At 48.1% G+C, this 19,884-nt stretch overlaps 1 protein-coding gene across 13 annotated transcripts in view; it reads right to left on the minus strand.

Moving 5' to 3' along the window:
* The window catches only part of CELF6 (CUGBP Elav-like family member 6), a 232,502-nt gene that overhangs the window by 14,402 nt on the left and 198,216 nt on the right, over positions 1-19,884 (minus strand). For 6 of the 13 annotated variants that reach the window (XM_060260021.1, XM_060260020.1, XM_060260033.1 and 3 more), the window contains 6 exons: positions 15,273-15,352; positions 10,522-10,665; positions 9,305-9,449; positions 7,865-8,014; positions 5,339-5,401; positions 2,584-2,664 (listed from right to left, as the gene is read on the minus strand). In XM_060260021.1, coding sequence (XP_060116004.1) covers positions 2,584-2,664; positions 5,339-5,401; positions 7,865-8,014; positions 9,305-9,449; positions 10,522-10,665; positions 15,273-15,352 — 663 coding nt within the window. The remainder of the gene's footprint in view (positions 1-2,583; positions 2,665-5,338; positions 5,402-7,864; positions 8,015-9,304; positions 9,450-10,521; positions 10,666-15,272; positions 15,353-19,884) is intronic. The other 7 variants (XM_060260025.1, XM_060260024.1, XM_060260027.1 and 4 more) reach the window with 5 other exon arrangements.

Below are 19,884 nucleotides of genomic sequence, written 5' to 3' on the forward strand. Positions count from 1 at the left end.
TGTGAAAGAGCCACATGTAGCTCCCGAGCCACAGTTTGGCTACCCCTGGTCTGGACCAACAGAACGAAGTTTAAGTCCAGTGGCCCCTTTAAGACCAATAAAGTTTTATTCAGGGTATGAGCTTTCATGCGCACACACACTTGTGCACACAAAACCTCACGGAAGCTCATACCTTGAATAAAACTTAGTTGGTCTCAAAGGTGCCCCTGGACTCAGACTTTGCACTATCAAAATTCAGCGTGAGAGGTCGACAAAAAACTCATTCAAGAAAGACCGTCTGTGTAAGGGGAACTATAAAATAGTGCCGGATTCCTCACCTGATGAAGCATGCTTAGAGCACACGAAAGCTTAGGTTCTGAATAAAACCAAGTTGGTCTTAAAGCTGCAATTTGACTCCTATTTTGTTCTACTACTTCTGCCAACTTGGATAAATTGTGACATTACTGAAAACTCTAGGGGGGTTGCTGTGACAGGACAGAAAAATGGTTTCTAGAAATGCAGACGATTTGCTAATTGATTTGTCGCTAAGGCTTTTAATCTCTACTCTGCCATGGAAGCTTGCTGGCTGACCTTCGGCCAGTCACATACTCCCAGCCTAACACGCCTCACAGGTGGGCAATGGCAAACTGAATGTCTCTTGCCTTGAAAACTCCTATGGCAGGGGTGGCCAAACTGTGGCTACATGTGGCTCTTTCACATGTTGTGTGGCTCTTGAAGCCTCCACCACCCCATTGGCCAGCTTGGAGAAGGCATTTGTTTCTTTAAATTACTTCTTTAAGCCAAGCCAACCAGCAGCTTGAAAAAGGAATTTAAAGTTAAAGTTGCTTTCTTTCCACCTCCCCCCATCAATTCGACTTCCTTCCTTCTTGTCTTTTGGCTCTCAAACATATTCATGTCTTGTGGCTCTCTGACATCTGATGTTTATTCTATGTGGTTCTTATGTTAAGCAAGTTTGACCACCCCTGTTCTATGGGGTCGCCAGGGCTTTTTTTTTTAGCAGGAACTCCTTTGCATATTAGGCCACACACCCCTGATGTGGCCAATCCTCCAAGAGCTTACAGGGCTCTCAGTACAGGGTCCAGAGATAGAATTCTAGAAGGGGCTCCTTTGCATATTAGGCCACACACCTCTGATGCAGCCAATCCTCCAAGAGCTTCCAGGGCTCTCAGTACAGGGTCCAGAGATAGAATTCTAGCAGGGGCTCCTTTGCATATTAGGCCACACACCCCTGATGGAGCCAACCCTCCAAGAGCTTACAGGGCTCTTAGTACAGGATCCAGAGATAGAATTCTAGCAGGGGCTCTTTTGCATATTAAGCCACACACCCCTGATGGAGCCAACCCTCCAAGAGCTTACAGGGCTCTTAGTACAGGATCCAGAGATAGAATTCTAGCAGGGGCTCCTTTGCATATTAGGCCACACACCCCTGATGGAGCCAATCCTCCAAGAGCTTACAGGGCTCTCAGTACAGGGTCCAGAGATAGAATTCTAGCAGGGGCTCCTTTGCATATTAGGCCACACACCTCTGATGCAGCCAATCCTCCAAGAGCTTCCAGGGCTCTCAGTACAGGGTCCAGAGATAGAATTCTAGCAGGGGCTCTTTTGCATATTAAGCCACACACCCCTGATGGAGCCAACCCTCCAAGAGCTTACAGGGCTCTTAGTACAGGGTCCAGAGATAGAATTCTAGCAGGGGCTCCTTTGCATATTAGGCCACACACCCCTGATGGAGCCAATCCTCCAAGAGCTTACAGGGCTCTTAGTACAGGGCCTACTGTAAGCTCCAGGAGGACTGGTTACATTGTGGTGGGTAGGGTGGGGGGTGGCCTAATATGCAAAGGAGTTCCTGCTGCCAAAAAAAGCCCTGGGGGTCACCATCAGTTGACTGTGCCTTCACAGCACTTTATTTTCATTTATTTATACTTTCGACTTCTAGCCCACCTTTCTCTGCACAGCAGGGCTCTGGGCAGGTTGCATCACAACACACAGTTTAAAAAATAACTTTACAATAATAAAATAAACAATCAATCAATGTTGGCAAATAGTAAAAACGATTGCATTTTAGGAGATCACAGTCAGGAAAAGGAGCACGTTAGAGGGGAGAAGCTACAGGGATGGCAGTTGGTGATCTTCAAACCATCGCTATCCCTGGCCTGGTGGAACAGCTCTTGTCTTTCAGGCCTTGCAAAATCACTTCAGGTCCTGCAGGGCTGGGTCTCACTGGGTGGAGAGTTCCACCAAGCGGGGGTCAGGGTCAAAAAGGCCCTGTTCATGGTTAAGGAAGGCCGGAAGGTTTTCAGGCTGGGGGTCACCAGCTGGTTGTCTCTGACTGAGCATGATGCTCTTTGAGGGACACACCGGGAGAGGCGGTCCCGCAGATACGCTGGTCCCAGACTTTCCACTACCAATTGTGAGTGCGGCTCTCTGAATCCCATGGAGTGAGTGCCACTGTCCCAGAGCAACAGGTTACGGGGTCCCTGACTGACCTTGGCTGATCACCCAACAGTACAAGGCAGCTTCTTATGCAATAAAACCCAAGCCATTATCCTGATTTTCTCCTGTCCCACCCTGATTCCTGCTCACCTTCTCTCTGCTGCTGGGGAATGATGGGAGCTTGCTGGTGGAAGGCCTGGCTGATAGGTGCATAGGCGGCTGGATATGCTGCTGGAACACAAAAGCAGAGTGGTCAGGGCAACACGTGGCACTTTCCTTGACCAGATAAAAAAGTTGGGGAGTCGGAAGAGTCCCTTAGAGGCCATCTAATGCAGAAAATACAAAGCGTCTGTCCTCCTCCCCAGCCTCTGACTGGAAACCCCAACTGCAGAACTGCCCTCCTACCAGTTAATTAACCGTAGTTTTGAACCCCTCTTACCATTAAAAAGAAAGATGAGAGCAAGAGTCCAGTAGCATCTTAAAGACTACCAATAATTTTTGTGAGTCATCTCTCATCTTTTCAGACAGAACATTTTGGAGCGGAGCTGCAGAGACTAGTAGCACCTTAAAAACCAACAAGATTTTCCAAGCATGAGCTTCCGAGAGTTAAATATCCCTTCGTCAGATAGATATTTGGTATATGACAACGGGGGGGTCTCAAAAGCTCTCCTTCCCAACATCTTGTTGGTGTCTAAGGTGATACTGGTTGAATGAGAACTAGATGTTCTACTGCAGACCAGCATGGTACCCTCAGAAAACATCTTCCTAATGATAGGAGGGGTTAACACGCTAGACTCAGATCCAGCTGTCTTATCCCTAGGAAGTTTCTCCATATGTTCGACCGAAGTCTATCCTCCTGTCCTCCAAGTCCCTTCCATCTAGGCTTGCCCCCTGGAATGGCGGAGAACGAGCCTCGGACCCCTGCCGTGGGACAGCCTTACAGATATTTGGAGGATGTGATCGTAGCTTCCCCTCCCCATCTCCTCTTCTCCTGGTGAAACGGACTCAGTCGTTCCACCTCTCCTTGCGATACTTGTTTTTCAGGTGGCCAGCCGCATCCGAAGTTCTTCTCTGAACCTGTTCCAGTCTACAAGCCCCTGAACTGCGTTTGCAGCTCCGGCTGACTTGTCTCCGATCGTTCCGACTCGCTCCAGGCAGTGACCCACAGAGGACTTTCCTGGCAAGTTAAAGGACTGCTCTGGCTCAGACTTACATGACGTGACATTAACCAAACAAAACCACTGACGTTAGCAGAGGATATTGTGTTTCTGCTAGCCGTGGGAGTGGTGGTGGGGGAATCACAAAGGAGGATGCAAGATGATAAAGCCTCACCCCCTCGCTTCCTAGTGACGCCCACTTCCTCCTCTGAGATTCCATTGCATGAGGGCTGCAGGTTCCCAATGGGATGGCATGCTCTGCGTGCAACAAAACGGTCATCCCTACAGATTTTTGCATGGGCAGCTCCTGGGGCTTCCAAACATCACAGTCCAGAATGAAGCACAATTTGCTGACATTTTCAAACCAGAAGCTACTATGTCTCCTGCCCACCCCACCCCATGCAGATGCTCACAATGGGTCATGTATCGTGCCCACAGAGGGATTCCCCGTTCCTGCTAAGTGCCCCCATCCTCCTCACCACAAAGACAGTGATTAAGATGTGGAATCTGCTGCCAGAGGATGCCATGATGGCCACAGGGACAGACAGCTTTCAAAGGGGATTAGAAAGATTCATGGAGGATAAGTCTATCAGTGGCTATTCCAGGGCTTTTTTTGTAGCAGGAACTTCCTTTGCATATTAGGCCCCACCCCACTGATGTAGCCAATCCTCCTAGAGCTTACAGTAGGCCCTGTGCTAAGAGCCCTGTAAGCTCTTGGAGGGTTGGCTACATCGGGGTGTGTGTGGCCTAATATGCAAAGGAGTTCCTGCTACAAAAAAAAGCCCTGCTACTAGCTATGGTGACTGAGGGGAACCTTCACATTCAGAGGCACTAAACTTCTGAAACCTGGAGTCAGGAGCAATGTTCCCTCTAAGCTGCAGAGTCTAGTGAGCAAAAATTCTACTTTGTGAGCTACTGGCATTAAAGTTGTGAGCAACTGCATAAATTATTGTACATTTTTCCTGAGCTAAGACAAAAATGTGTGAGCTGGAGGCTAAAAATCTGTGAGCTAGCTCATGCTAACTCAGCTGAGAGGGAACACGGCTCAGGAGATAGCATCGGGGGAAGGTCTCGAGCTCTGTGCCCTGTTGTTGCCCCTCCAGAGGACCTGGCTGGACACTGTGAGACAGGATGCTGGACTAGATGGACCACTGGTCTGAGCCAGAAGGCTCTCCTGATGTTCTTCTGAAGACCTTGGCCTCTCTATCCTGTTGTTGGCTGCCCAAAGGAACTGGTTGGCCACCGTGTGAGACAAGATGCTGGACTAGATGGGCCACTGGTCTGAGTCAGCAGGGCTCTCCTGATGTTCTTCTGAAGACCTTGGCCTCTCTATCCTGTTGTTGGCTGCCCAAAGGAACTGGTTGGCCACCGTGTGAGACAAGATGCTGGACTAGATGGACCACTGGTCTGAGTCAGCAGGGCTCTTCTGATGTTCTTACGAAGGCCTCAGCCTCTATGCCCTGTTGTTGGCCCTCCAGAGGAACAAACTGGCCATTGTGTGAGACAGGATGATGGACCACTGGTCTGAGCCCTTCTTCTGATGTTCTTATGTTCTGGCGAGTACACCTATGCCCCTAAAAGCTCCTCTGTTTCTATGCATGCCATGGCAAGATGGAGATGAAAGAGAGATGTGGGGGAAAGAGGGAGAGACAGACCAAGAGGGTGACAATGATGGAGGGGAGTGGTGGTGTTGTGTGTAGGGGGGGGGGGAAATGCAGGGGAGGGAGAAGCAAAGCAAAGTTTGAGACCTGCATAGTGCTGCATGCCTGCGTAGGCTTGTTGGAGGGGGTCGGCCACAGTGGGACTTTGAGCTGGGGAGAGAAAAGAGAAGAAGGAAGAGAAAAAGTAAGCCAGGGGAACAGGAAGAGAACACTGGCTAGAGCAGCTGGAAGTCGGGGACAGGTGCAGGCAAAACCCCACTAGATGCCTCCTTGACTTTCTGTTTGGCTTTGGTCCCTTCTCCTCGTCACTGCTCAGAGTCTGGCGATGCATGGCACTTGCTAATAAGAGCACCACCCCTGTGGCAAGAGCTTTGCCTATTGAGAAAGGCAGTCATCACCCCAAGCAGAGTGGCCACAGAGGTGGTGGAGGGACGGTGGCTCAGTGGTAGAGCATCTGCTTGGTAAGCAGAAGGTCCCAGGTTCAATCCCTGGCATCTCCAACTAAAAAGGATCCAGGCAAGTAGGCTTGAAAAACCTCAGCTTGCCAAGTCTGAGCAGACAAGACTGACTTTGATGGACCCAGGATCTGATTCAGTATAAGGCAGCTTCATATGTTCACAGGCTAGTGCCACAGCAACTGTTTTGCATGCAAAAGGTCCCTGGTTCAATCCCCCACATCTCTGGACAGTAGCAATAGGAAACACCTTGATCTGGAATCTTGATTCACTGAAGCACTTCAGCTTAGCATTCAAAAGGTCTCTGGCTCAGTCCCCTGAACCTCCAGTTGAAAGAACCAGATAGCTGGGTGATGGGAAAGAAGTTGACCTGAGGTTCTGGCTCAATGGTAGAGCATCTGAATGGCATGCAGAAGGTCCTAGGTACAATCCGCAGCAACTCCAAGTGAAAGGACCAAGTCCTAGGTGATGTGAAAGACCTTGATATGGGACCTGGCCTCAGTGTTAAGAGCCTCTGCTTGGAAATGCAGAAGGTCCCAGATTCAATCCCTGGCATCTCCAGTTAAAACCATCAGGTAACAGGTGATGTAAAAGCCTGAGAATCCACCTGATGGTTTTAACTGGATACACCGGGTATTCAACCCGGGTGTCAAGTCCCTTTATTTTATGATCCTCCTGTCGCAGTGACTCTTGTTTATTGCTTAGCTCTGGTTTGTATCTCTTGTGGAATGCGGGTTTAGACTGTGGAGGAGAGAAATGAAACCTAAGGACCTGTGCATCCTGATGGTGGGAACCAGAGACATCTCTCCCACCTCTGGACGCTGTTATCTAATCCAACAGTGCTATGCGGTGTTGTTGATGTAACCTGTAACCTTTATGGTTTGAAATGCCTTTGCGCCTTGCTTGTGGTGCGCTATTAACTGTCAGTAACAGTCTATATAACCTTTGCCATGATTTGCCCAGGTCAGTTTCCACACCAATCCTTGTCTGAAGTATACCATGTTGCTTTCCATTAAAACGCTTATTTGAATTACAAAGAGCCTCTTTTATTGAAGCACCTGGGGACTTGACACTGGGACCTTCTGGAAGCAAAGCAGATGTTCTACCATTGAACCACAGCCCCATGCCCTGAGTATCCGCACACAGATATGCATACCTGAGGTCTGATTTTCCCCTGAGCAGCTGCAGCGGTGGCTCATGGGACTATGAGGGTGGCACCGAACCAACAAGGGTGCCAAGTGACTCAATGGCTCCATTGGCAGAAATGAGCAGTGCTTTGACATGGGGCAAGATCGAGCCCAAAGACCGAGTGTGAATTCAGCTCAGGGACTGAAGTTCTGTGCTACGTCTTTGCCAAAACTTCAGAAATGACACCAGCATAGTTCTGCCCCTCTGGGCAGGTCATCTGCCTGGGAACTCATGACCACAGGAAGTAGCCTTTGACTGAGTCGGACTGCTGGTCTATAAAGCTCAGAATTGTCTACTCAGACTGGCAGGGGCTCTCCAGGGTCTCAGGCTGAGGTCTTTTTTAACGTGGTCCTTTTTAAACCGGAGAGGCCGGGGATTGAACCTGGGACCTTCAGCATACCAAGCAGATGCTCTGCTGCTGAGCCACAGCACCTCTCTGGAAAGACCTGAACACATGAAGCTGTCTTATATATCGGTCTACCAATATATGTTAACTCTGATTGGCACTGACTTTCCAGGGTCTTTTACATCCCCTTCTGCTTGGTTCTTTTTAACTGGAGATGCTGGGGATTGAACCTGGGACATTCTGCACACCAAGCAGAGGCTCTACCAATCAGCCATAGCCCCCTCACCTTAGCAAGCACATATGAAGCTGCTGTAGACTGACCCGTTTATCAAGGTCAGTGTTGTCTACTCAGACTGGCAGCAGCTCTCCAGGGTCTCAGGCGGAGGTCTTTCCCATCGCTTACCACCTCATCCTTTTAACTGGAGATGCCGGGGATTGAACCTGGGAGCTTCGGCATGCAAAATGAATGCTCTACGCTGAGCCCCCCCCCTGCCCCGCCTCACCACAGAGAGCCAGCTCTCCTCTTCTGTCTCAGCTAACAGCATTAGAGTAACTTAGTACACCTCATTGGGACGGTGACCTCCCCCAACACACACACTTCCTTTTTCTTGCCCAAAGACCTACCTGGGTAGGGATGGATGCCATTGGTGTAGATCGTTTCCGACGCTGGCTGCCCATTGGTCTGCGGGGGGAGAGGACTGAATCCGTTCACCCCGATGGGTGTGGCTATGCTGGGGACAGGTGCTGTGCTGATCCCTGGAGGTGTGCTTGTACCTGAAAGAGAGGAACGCAAATAACAACTCCAGGAGTTGTAGCTTGAGCATCAGGGGTTCCGAGTGGGGGATGCAGAATCCTGCACTGGGATTCAGAGGTTTGCTGCCTCTGCAACTGGAGGCTCTCTTTGGCCACCAGCCTCTGATGGGTCTATCCTCCATGAAGCTGCTTAACCCCCTTTTAAAGCTATCTTTGCAGGACAGCTCTGTATCTTTCCTAGATGCCTGGAGCCCTGCCTTTCTTAACTTAAGCAAGTGTTTTGGCAAATCTGGGCTGCACTAGCAGCTCAGCTCTTGCAAGGCTTATGGTGTCTCCTCTGGTCAGCAACATTATTTAGAAAATTTTTTGATACAGATGAAACAAAAGATATCCTGCTAGGAAGGTTGCCAGCATCCAGGCAACCATTTTGCCTGTGTAAATGTTGGAACTGATTTCCTTAAAATGCTCTGAGCTTTGGTTCCAGAGACAAAATCGCGTGGTCAAAGACGACGACGTTCAAAACATGCGAAGGTAAGAAAACTTAGGAAGCGTGTTACCACATTATTGAACCTATATATGTGGACAATCAACAGAAAAACAACCTTTGATTCATTCTTCTAAGCCTACGCTTAATTCAAGGACTGTTGTCTTTGCTGAGCGAGTATACTGCAAACTTTGCATGTTTTTCTTAGAAGTATTGTTGTTAAAAAGTTGATTGTGGTGTTTTCCCTTTAAATGCCATTAGCATAAATACTCAATACATTGCAGAGTCCGATTAAGCACTGATATAATGTTTGTGGAGAGTGTGTAATTCTTGCATTAAGCTGTGCTGCACGAGTCGTAATTGTTCTTTGCACAGTAATCTTTCACAGCCTCCTACATTTTCCTCAACCTAGGCTGCGTTGCCCTTGTTTAGTTGCCAAGCCTCCAGATGGCACCTGGAGATCTCCTGTTACCACAATTGATCTCCAGATGACCAAGATCAGTTCCCCAGGAGAAAACCCTGAATAAGACAATGAAATTACTCATTTCGGGTGGAAGACAACTAATCAGGCCATGGTGCGAACAGAGCTGGAACTGATGATAACTCAACAGGCCTGATAAATGGTGGAATACTGCGACAAGGGAGGCCAGACATGACATACTAGGGATAGCCGCTGCTTCACTCAAAGGCCTGGCGGAACAGTCCAATTCACAGGCCCTACTTTAGCCCCCAAGCAATAAATGATTCCTGACCCGAGGACGGAGGAAGAATTCCCCTGTCGTCAGAGGCCCCTGGATGTATTCCCACAGCCCCGCGGGGCCCCATACCTGATGAGGGGGTCATGGGAGCGGCGACCAGCCCACTGACGTTGAAGGCCGCCATCTGTTGCATCTGAGCCGCTGCGATGGCCGCCATGGGGTTGAGGCAGGTCCCTTGTGCTGCGGCCATAAGAGCGGCTTGCTGCTGCATTATCTTAAGGAAAGAAAGGCAGACGTGGGGAGAGAGCAGGGGAAGGTGGGGAGGGGGCGGGGTTAACGGGCAGAGAAGAGAAGGCAATAGAAGAGACGGAGAAAGCGTGGGGAGGGGAGGAAGACAAAGGTGAGTTAGTCTTCCTTCATCTTCATGTCCTTCCAAAAGTCCATCTCCTGAGGAAACACTATTGAAACAAACAGGATACGTGGACAGTCTGGTGCAATAGCTACTAGGCTTGTGCAATAGCTACTAGGCTTGTGCAATAGCTACTAGGCTTGTGCAATAGCTACTATTCTGCTTCTTTAAAGCAAACAGGTGGTTATTTTAATTGGATTATTTTTATTTTTCTCCATTTATACACCCCTTTTCTTCCCAGTGGGGACCCAAATTGGCTTATGTTGTTACGGTCACCATAAACTGGAAGCAACTTGATGGCACTTAAGACACACACACACACACAGAAACACACATCGCCCACAAGTCTCAGGTTCTGCACAACCCATTCATGCCAGGTAGTTCTGCTCTGCTTTCTGGAATCTTGTGAAAACCTTAGCCACAATAATTTCCCCCCCAATCCTGTAAGGTCAAGGAAGCTCACCACCCTCCCACCCTCTAAATGGGCTCTCTCCAGCCTCCTGCTTCTCTGGGCCGGATTAACAAATAGGCCGAGTAGGCACTGGCCTATGGGCCCCCACGCTTTTAGGGGTCCTGGGCTGGCTTTTCCCCCTGGTCTTCCCCCTGCTTGCAGTCCTTCTAGCCTGCACATGTGGCCAGCAACTGAGCCGCTCTTTGCTCGACTTGCCTGATGTGGCTGCTGCTGGGGTCATTGCCAAGTTTGCCTCTCTCTGCCTCTCCCCTACAGCTTTGTCTAAGGGGCCTTTGAGAAGATGCCTGGTAGCTGCAGTGGCGGCCACTGCCAATGGGGCAGGCTTTTGTTCTCTGAGATAATTTGCAAGGGGCCCCTCAAGATTTCAACTGCCAAGGGGCCTCCGCAGGGTTTAATCTGGCGCTGCCGCCTCCACCAACCTAGCCAGCCCCTCTTGGCACCTCCAGTCCTGCATGCCTCCCCTACCGCTTGTGTGTACGCCCCGTAGGCTCCAAACTGGATCGTCATCGGATTAAAGATCCCCAGCTGCCCTGCCATCTGATGCATCCGCCGCAGGGTCCTTTCCTTGTCTGTGTCGGCAAACTTCACCACCAGGCTGGAGGAAGCTCCCTGGAAGGGGCGGGGGGAAGAGAGAAAGAGGCACAAACAGAGAGAGTGGGGTAGGTAGGTTGCAGCCATGGCTCCTAACTGGCAGCCAAGGCAGTTGACACGGGCTGCCGAGATCTCAGAAGGAACGGTCAAGACCAGGAGTGGCCAAACGTGCTTAATGTAAGAGCCACATAGAATACACATCCAGATCTTTGAGAGCTGCCAGACATGAATGTCAGAAGTTTGTGAACAGCAAGGAAGGAAGGGAGGGGTGGAATGAAAGAAACTTTAAATGCATCTCCCAAGCTGCCAGCTAGCTTGGCTTGGAGAAGTGGTTTAAATAAAGAAATGCCTTCTCCAAGCTGGCCGAAAGGGTGGTGGGGGCTTCAAGAGCCACTCATTATGTCTGAAAGAGTTACATGTGGCTCCTGGGCTGCAGTTTGGCAACCCATGGTCAAGACTGATAATTGTGCAACAGCAGCAACACGATGGGACAGGCGTGGAGAGGCTGGACGCAATGGGCCCGGGGCTCGGCGGTAGAAGATCCGCTTTGCATGCCAAGCAGATGCTCCGTCACTGAGCCATGACCCTTCTTCACACTATGACCGTACAGTGCTGTGTTATACCAAATCCACCCACTGCCCCATCTTGCTTGTTAAGTCTCAGCCGCAGCTCTCCAAGGTCTCAGGAAAAGGAAGGTCTTTCCTAACATCAGCTACCTGAGGGCTTTGAAATGGAGATGCTGGGGATTGAACCTGGGACCTTCTGCATGCAAAGCAGATGCCCTTCCAATGAGCTACAGCCAACTGCCTTTCCTCCAAGACAAGGAAGTTGTTGTCACTGAAGAATAACATCAAGAGAGCACAGTACACATAAGCAGCTACTGCCTTATATCGAATTAGACAATTTGGTCCTTATAATGTAGCCTATCAATACATGTCAGTTTTCCCAACTGGACAAATATCAGCTCTGTCCAGGGCATCTTGTATTGGGAAAAGGTTAAGGGGAGAGAGACCACTGGACACCTGACAATTCCGTTCTGGGGCTCCCAGCCCACACCTATCTGACAGGATCAGGGACTACGTGGGTAGAGGGAGGGGACCCATAAGCAAAGTACTGTGTTGTGGTGGAAAGAACCGTCAAGTTGCAGTCAACTTATGACAACCCCAGAGCATTTTCAAGGCAAGAGACATTCAGAGGTGGTTTTGCCATTGCCTGCCTCTGCACAGCGACTCTAGACTTCCTTGGTGGTCTCCCATGCAAGGACTAACCAGGGCCAACTCTGCTTAGCTTCTGAGATCTGATGAGATCAGGCTAGCCTGGGCCATCCAGGGCAAGGCAGACAAAAAGAGGTGGTTTGCCATTGCCTGCCTCTGCACAGCAACCTTGGACTTCCTTGTTCACCTCCCCGCCAAGTATGAACCAGGGACAATACTGCTTAACTTCCAAGATCTGATGAGACTGGACCAGCTTGGGCCATCCAGGTCAAGACAAGAGAGGATCAGAGGTGGTTTGTCATGGCCTGTCTCTGCACAGAGACCCTGGACTTTCTTGGTGGCCTCCCATCCAAGTACTAACCAGGGCTGACTTTGCTTAGCTTCTCAGATTTGATGAGATCAATCCAAGTAGGCGGCCGTGTTGGTCTGAAGTAGTAGAACAAAATAGGAGTCAAGTGGCACCTTTAAGACCAACTTAGTTTTATTTAGAACGTAAGCTTTCGTGTGCTCTCTAAGCACACTTCATCAGACGAGGAATCCGGCACAGTGAGCAGAGCCACGCATAGCTGGTAGGCAATGGCTCAGAATGTAAAATGGTACAAATTTAAGATCCAATGACTATTCTGTCAAGCTTATGTTCTAAATAAAACTAAGTTGGTCATAAAGGTGCAACGGACTCCAACTTTGATGAGATCAAGTTAGTCAAGAAAAAAAGTGTTGTATCTTTAAGTCATCTCCCTCGGCTCGAACATTAGATTGCCATCTCCTTAGGGCAGGGACCTTGCCGTCTATAAAGTGCCACGCACATTAGTGATGCCCATCAACATTTTAAAAACAATTGTTTCTGCTCAGGAAGGATCAGACCTGGGGTTGGACCAATGAGGAATTTTTTTCGTGATGGGAGAACAGCTCTTGAAACGTATGTCTCCGGAGCGTTCTCGCTTCAACTCGCCCGTCACCTTTGATTGACTGAAAGCGACGAGGGCAAGCCAAGAACCTGCCAAGACGCAGCCCACCCTTTCAAACTGAATAGAGTGAGATCATTGCCATTAGCACGTATGAGGCTGCTCCCTGGGAGCTGGTGCCTGTCCAGACCGCCACGCCGGGGCAGAGTTCATCACCGTCCCCCGGCCTCCCTACCGCGAGCCATCTCCGATCAATGCTGTCCTCTTCAATAAACCTGGCCAGCTCCCCAGGTCGCTTTCCCCTCTCTCCCCCGCTCTCGTTTCGAACTGTGACCTTCATTGTTAATTAAATGGCAGCTTGTTCCAGCTGCTGATTGAATTACCTCCTAACACCTGCCTAGAGAGCCCAGCGGCTGATCGGAATAAAAAACCGAGGAACCTGGCGTTATTTTAACAACAAGTGATTTGATCCCCGAGATTCTGATCCAATCAAAGGGAGGATAAATTAGCCGATGATTGGATTAAGGGGAAAACAGTGCTTTGTGACGAAGGGATGGGGGTTGCGGGGGGAGCCTGTGTCGTAGGGTTGTCCAGTTTCTCTTCACAGCTTACTGCCTCCAGATATTGCTTTTGGGGGGAGTCTGAAAAACAAAACTCCAGACACTGCAGAGTCACAGGGTCCAGTTACATTCAGACACTTGTCTTAGAGAATCTGTTTAAATGCTCGTTGATTCTAACATAACCCCTGAACTTATTCGAAGGCTAATTCAGGGTTACTTTAGAGGTGAGCCAGTTTGCGTGTGCATAATTCAGAGGTGACCCGTTTGGCACGTAGGAGAGAGGCAACTGCAACTTCAGGGGGGGAGGCGGGAACAAGATGGGGCTACGGCTCACTCGTAGAGCACGAACTTTGCACGCAGAAGGTCCTAAGTTCGATCCCCACCATCGCCTGATACAAGGATATTCGGTACCAAGAAGGGGCCTTCATCTACTTGAGACACAGTGGAGCTGCCAGCAGTCAGAGTAGACCATGCCGAGCTTAGAAAGATTGATAGATGGACTCTGCACTGCTCTTAACGTTCATAACCCCTGAAGCATCTTCAGACCTCATGAGACCATTTTGAGGTTACTGGGTTTCTTTGGAGGGGTCAATATACAAAATCATATTTTACTGCAATCTGGCTTATTCCCACACTCCCCAAAATATTAGAGGCCCTTCTTCATTTGTTGGCGGCCCAACTTTGCGGCTTTCGTGATTGGTTTGGGAAGGAATACCTCTTTCCTGTTGGATATTATTTTCAGATTTGACATAAATTCCACGTCAAAGACTTTTACTTGAGCCCTTGACTATCTTTTCCTGAACTGCACCATCAGTTCCTTGTCCTTTATGGCATTGCTGCTGCCATCTTGCTGTTTGCTTTGGTGGATTAGAAAGCATTGCCAGATGCTAACTCGGAGATTGCATCTGTGTATATCTGTCCTGACCTGGATAGCCCAGGCTAGCCCAGTCTTGTCAGATCTCAAAAGCTAAGCAGAGTCAGCCCTGCTTAGTACTTGGATGGGAGACCACCAAGGAAGTCCTGGGTTGCTACGCAGAGGCAGGCAGTGCCAAATCACTTCTGTTCATCTGCAGTGGCCCGATTGACCTAGGCTAGCTTCATCTCCTGATTGGCCCAGGCTAGCCCAATCTCTTCAGATATTGGAAGCTAAGCAGTCAACCCTGGCTAGTATTTGCACAGGAGACCACCAAGGAAGTCCAGGATTGTCACACAGAGGCAGGCAATGACAAACCACCTCTGAATATCTGTTGCCTTGAAAATCCTACGGAATCCCCCTAAATTGACTGTGAGTAGATGGCATGGTCCACCACTAATAATAATAATGAAGAAGAAGATTGTAGATTTCTACCCCGCCCTTCTCTCTGAATCGGAGACTCAGAGCGGCTTACAATCTCCGCTATCTTCTCCCCCCACAACAGACACCCTGTGAGGTGGGTGGGGCTGAGAGGGCTCTCACAGCAGCTGCCCTTTCAAGGACAACCTCTGCCAGAGCTATGGCTGACCCAAGGCCATGCCAGCAGGTGCAAGTGGAGGAGTGGGGAATCAAACCCGGTTCTCCCAGATAAGAGTCCGCACACTTTAACCACTACACCAAACTGGCTCTCAGTTTAGCTTTTATTCTGCAGCAGGCAAAAGAAGGAAAGCTCTTTTGCTCATTTGGACCTTTAAGAAAACACAAGCAAGATCTCTGGGTTGAGATTAGGCAGCCTCAAAGACCCGAACCTACAGGTGAAGGTCTGTCGGTGATCTGAGCCCTGCCGTGAGATTCTCTGGCAATGTTTGCACAGCGGAGAGATGCAACAAAGTCCTTCTGGGAGCTGCCGGCATTGAACCCATGAGCGTGTCAGGCCAACAGGGGTTGACGCAGGAGCACACAGATTCAGAACCTTTCGAGAAATGGCACAGACGTTGCTGTGCAGATGTTGGCCTCTCCATCCTGCACTTACCGGCATGGTTTGGCTGCCGTGGAGGCTGCTGATCGCCGCTTGCGCTTCCGCGTGGCTCCCATATTTCACAAAGGCACACCCTAGAGGGCGAGAGGGGGGCAGCCGTCAGCTCAGTTTCAGCGTCTTTGACCAACATTTCTAACCACATCCTCAGGGCGGCTTTTACATCACTTCGTTTTCAAATCATGCCAATGGCTGTTCTGACCGGTCGCTAATTTTTAATTACTAATGAAGGTTTTCAAAAAGAGGCTAGATGGCCATCTGACAGTAATGCTGATTCTGTGAATTCAGTAGATCATGAGAAGGAGGGCAAGAAGGGTTGCATCAGTGCTTCGTTCTTGTGGCCCTTTCTTGCATGCCCAGGGAAATGTTGATTGACACTTTGGTGTCAGTCAGCAATTTTTCTTCAGGCCAGTTTGGCCTGGGATCCTGAAGGCTTTTGCCATCTTCCGGGCATGCAGCAGGGGTCACTGGGGATGTAAGTGTGTGTGGGAGTTGTGAAGTTCCTGCATCATATAAGGGGTTAGACTAGATGACCCCGGAGGTCTCTTCCAACTCTCTGATTCTATGACTCAATGTGTCTGTGTTTGCGGATCACTCGCACCAGTGGACTAACCCCGTTATAGTTTTTTTTCTGTTCATTATACAATAATCTCAGGTTTAAATTGTTGGCAGGAATTCTACCTGCTGTAAATTCACATTCTGTAGATTAGAAAATTGTATTCCTTCTACCCGATAACAATGAATATGTATCATACAGAGTCTCTCTGTTTCCAGTAAAGGTCTGAGAGGGTATTGTTGGGGGCGCTTTTCTTGGCCCTGTAATTTTAATCTGCTTTAATCACAAATGTTTATATTCTAGTTTTACGGTTTGATTTGTTATTGTATCTTGAGGTTTCCTAACATGTAATGGTCTATGAACATACGCAATAAACTATTTGACTGACTGACCATCAGCTCAGAGGTACGTTGAGAAATGACCAAGAGGGATAGAGAATGGCAAGTCACGCACCCCTGGTGTGGCCAATCCTCCTGGAGCTTGAAGTAGGCCCTGTAAGAAGAGCCCTGCGGGCTCTTGGGGGATTGGCTACATCGAGGGTGCGTGGCCTAATGTGCAAAAATCTTGCTTAAAAAAAAAAAGCCCTGGATCTAATATTACAACTGATCTTCACGCAAGCCCTGGAGCTTGTTATTAGCCACTGAATTTTATAAGATCTATGTTATAGCACCTTAATGTCAATTTAATATGTGTTTTAAATGATGTTTTAAATGATGGTTTTATCTAAATGTATTATTATGTATTATGGTTTCTTGTATATTGTATTTATGTGTTGTAAGCCGCCCTGAGCCTGCTATGAGGGGAGGGCGGGATATAAATAAAAAGTTGTTATTATTATTATTATTATTAAGTCAAATGGTAGTCAGAAGGCGTTGACCTTCATCTATACAGTTAGGCAGCCCTTGCCTGTCTATCTTATCCATTTTTCTCTTGTCTTCCATCCAAGGAACTCAGGCTGGTATATGTGAATATTGTTCATCCCTTTTATGCTCACAACAACCCTGTGTGGGAGGCCAGGCCCAGACAGAACAATCAACCAAACTGAGCTTTGTGATAAAGTATGGATTTGAACTGAAGCCTCCCAGTCTGATGCTCTAGCCACTACACCTTAATGGCTATTTTTGGCATTGTCTCTTTTGTGTTGTTAATCTGAGGGTCAGTTCACAATTCTATCTTTTGAACTGGTTTTGATAGCAAAAATGCACGCATAGCACATTACACTTTCAAACACATAAGATGTTTGAGAGCCGCAAGGCGGGAAGGAAGGAAGGCAAACAGATGGGGGAGAAAGAGGTGGAAAAAAGCAACTTTAACTTTAAGAGCATTCTCCAAGTCATCACCTGGCTTGGCTTGAAGAAGTGATTTAAAGAGAGAAATGTGTTCTCCAAGTGGGATACTGGGGGCTTCAAGAGCAACACAATATTTGTGAAAGAGCCACAGTTTGGCCACCCCTGGACTATAAGGAGCTGCTGTTGCAAAGAGCTCCCAATGGCTCCTACCAAGAGAAGAGGTCAGGGTTCCAGGCCATTAATATACATGTATCTATGCACAAGTGGTAGGCTTGGGTTGCCCGGAGGAGTTCTGTAGGCACAAGGAGTCCACGTGTGGGGAGATGTGTGAAAACAAAATTCTTACTTTTTTCACTTGCGTTCATTCAAATGTTTTTTTGTTTGCATACGATGTCAGGAAATTGTGTTGGCAAGCTTGGCCTGGCAACCAGTGGGAGATTTCGAGCATTTCATTTCATTTTATTTGATTTATATCCCGCCCTACCCCACCAAGGCGGGCTCAGGGCGGCTCACAACATAAAAATTCTAACAATAAAATTCAAGAATTAAAATACAATAATAATTTACATAATTAAAACAACTAAAATATCAATACATCAATCAGTCTTAGTATGCTATCTTACAGTCTTCCGTCAGAATATTTCAATATTTTATTGCCATTAAGTGATGCCATTATCCTCCTCCCCCACAAAAGACACCGTGTGAGGTAGATGGGGCTGAGAGAGCTCTCACAGAAATTACCCTTTCAAGGACAACTCTGCGAGAGCTATGGCTGACCCAAGGCCATTCCAGCAGGTGCAAGTGGAGGAGTGGGGAATCAAACCCAGTTCTCCCAGATAAGAGTCCACACACTTAACCGCTACACCAAACTGGATGTCACTTCTGGATTGTCATGGAAGGGATGTCTCGCTACAAGCCTGATGGACATTTTTAAAATCTTAATTTTTTTCAAGGGGAGCTGGGGATGAGGGGATCACTCGCTCTGGCTGGGTTGCCTGCAACCCTACCAGAAAGGCAAAGTAGGCAGGCACTATATAGGGGGAAACCTCTGTGCGTAGTACAAGATCATGTACAAGAGGAACTACACTGCCAGTTTCTGCTCGTGCATCGCCTTCAGTCCTTCTCTATGTATTTTTATATTGTTTTCGATTAGCTGATCAATATAAAATGCAAGAGAAAAAAAGTTTTCCAACTTTAGAAAACAGAAGTGTTTTCTTTTTTAAAGGTGGGGGAGTGCATAACAGCTCCGGGGTCAGAATTTACCACGGAGGCAAATCCAATATCAATCCTACACAGGAGGGAAATGGAAAGAGATGAGATCAACCTAATTGCAACAGAACCACATGGTGCTTGGTCTCCAAATAATATTTGGCTTTGCAATGTGTGAATTTGATTTCTCTGCATGAACTACAAAATGAGAACCAAACGTTCCGCTTTGTGTTCAATTTAAACTGGCCAATCTTTGAAAGGAGGCCATTTGGGGCAGAGGAGGGAAAAATAGATTTTTCTCTCATTGGTTTTTACTTTGGCTCCAGAAAGGACACAATTAGCACACACATTTAAATGGTAAAATGTTTCCTTTTTAAAAAATCTTCTCTTGTGCAAAACATGTGAGATCGGTAATTCGTGACAGGAGGGGACCTGATCCCAGACCAAACTCTACCTTGAGTAAGTATTCCTCCCCCGTTGATTCAGACCTTTTAAAAGTGTACAAACAAAATTTCTGTGTCCAGACCAGGGCTTTTTTTGCAGCAGGAGCTCCTTTTCATATTAGGCCACACACCCCAGATGTGGCCAATCCTCCAAGAGCTTACAGGGCTTTTAGTACAGGGCCTACTGTAAGCTCTTGGAGGATTGGCTATCTCAAGGGGTGTGTGGCCTAATATGCAAATGAGTTCCTGCTACAAAAAAAGCCCCCGTCCAGACCTAGTAGCAACCTCAGAGAACTTCAGAAAAAAGCCTTCAGAAATGAGGGAGCTGAAGGGTCGAAGCAGGAAGGAAGCCGGAACCACCGCCGCTGTAGTAGACGGTCTGGAAAGGCCGGAGGAGATGAGAGGGGGCAAGGATGGGCGCAGTCAGTGTGGCATTCTTACTGAAACTACTGACACGGTGTTGAAACAGAACACACCTCCAATGCCGTTCAACTGTCTTAAAGGGACTTTTACCTTAGTTTTTAAAAAACTAAAGCTAACTTATTGGAACTTATAAAAAGCAACCCAGCTTCAAACTCTGATTGAGTCCCAGTGGTTCTTGAGTACCACATCTATGGATAAACCTGGCTTCTTGTTTTAATAAAGTTTTTGTGGAATAATAAAAAAAAAGTGGGGAGCCGGTGTTGAATGATAATTTAGATATAGTAGGATTCTCAGAAACATGGCGGAATGGGGAAAATCAATGGGTTACAGTCATTCCTGGGAATAAGCTCTATGGGCAGGACAGGGCGGGATGGGCTGGTGGAGCTGTTGCACTGTACATCAAAGAGGGCATAGAATCAAATACGTTAGAAAACATCAGGGGAATTAATTCCCCAACAGAAGCAATATGGGGCCCTAAAGGTTACTTAAAAGTGGGGGTGTGCTATCACCCACCTGATCAAACCCTTGAGGCTGATCTTGAGGTGCAGAAGGAAATTAAAAAAAAGAAGATAGAAGAAGATATTGGATTTATATCCCGTCTATACTCTGAATCTCAGAGCGGTCACAATCTCCTTTACCTCTCCCCCCCCCCACACACAACAGACACCCTGTGAGATGGGTGGGGCTGA

This window comes from Heteronotia binoei, chromosome 19, assembly GCF_032191835.1.
Source record: "Heteronotia binoei isolate CCM8104 ecotype False Entrance Well chromosome 19, APGP_CSIRO_Hbin_v1, whole genome shotgun sequence".
NCBI lineage: Eukaryota > Metazoa > Chordata > Lepidosauria > Squamata > Gekkonidae > Heteronotia > Heteronotia binoei.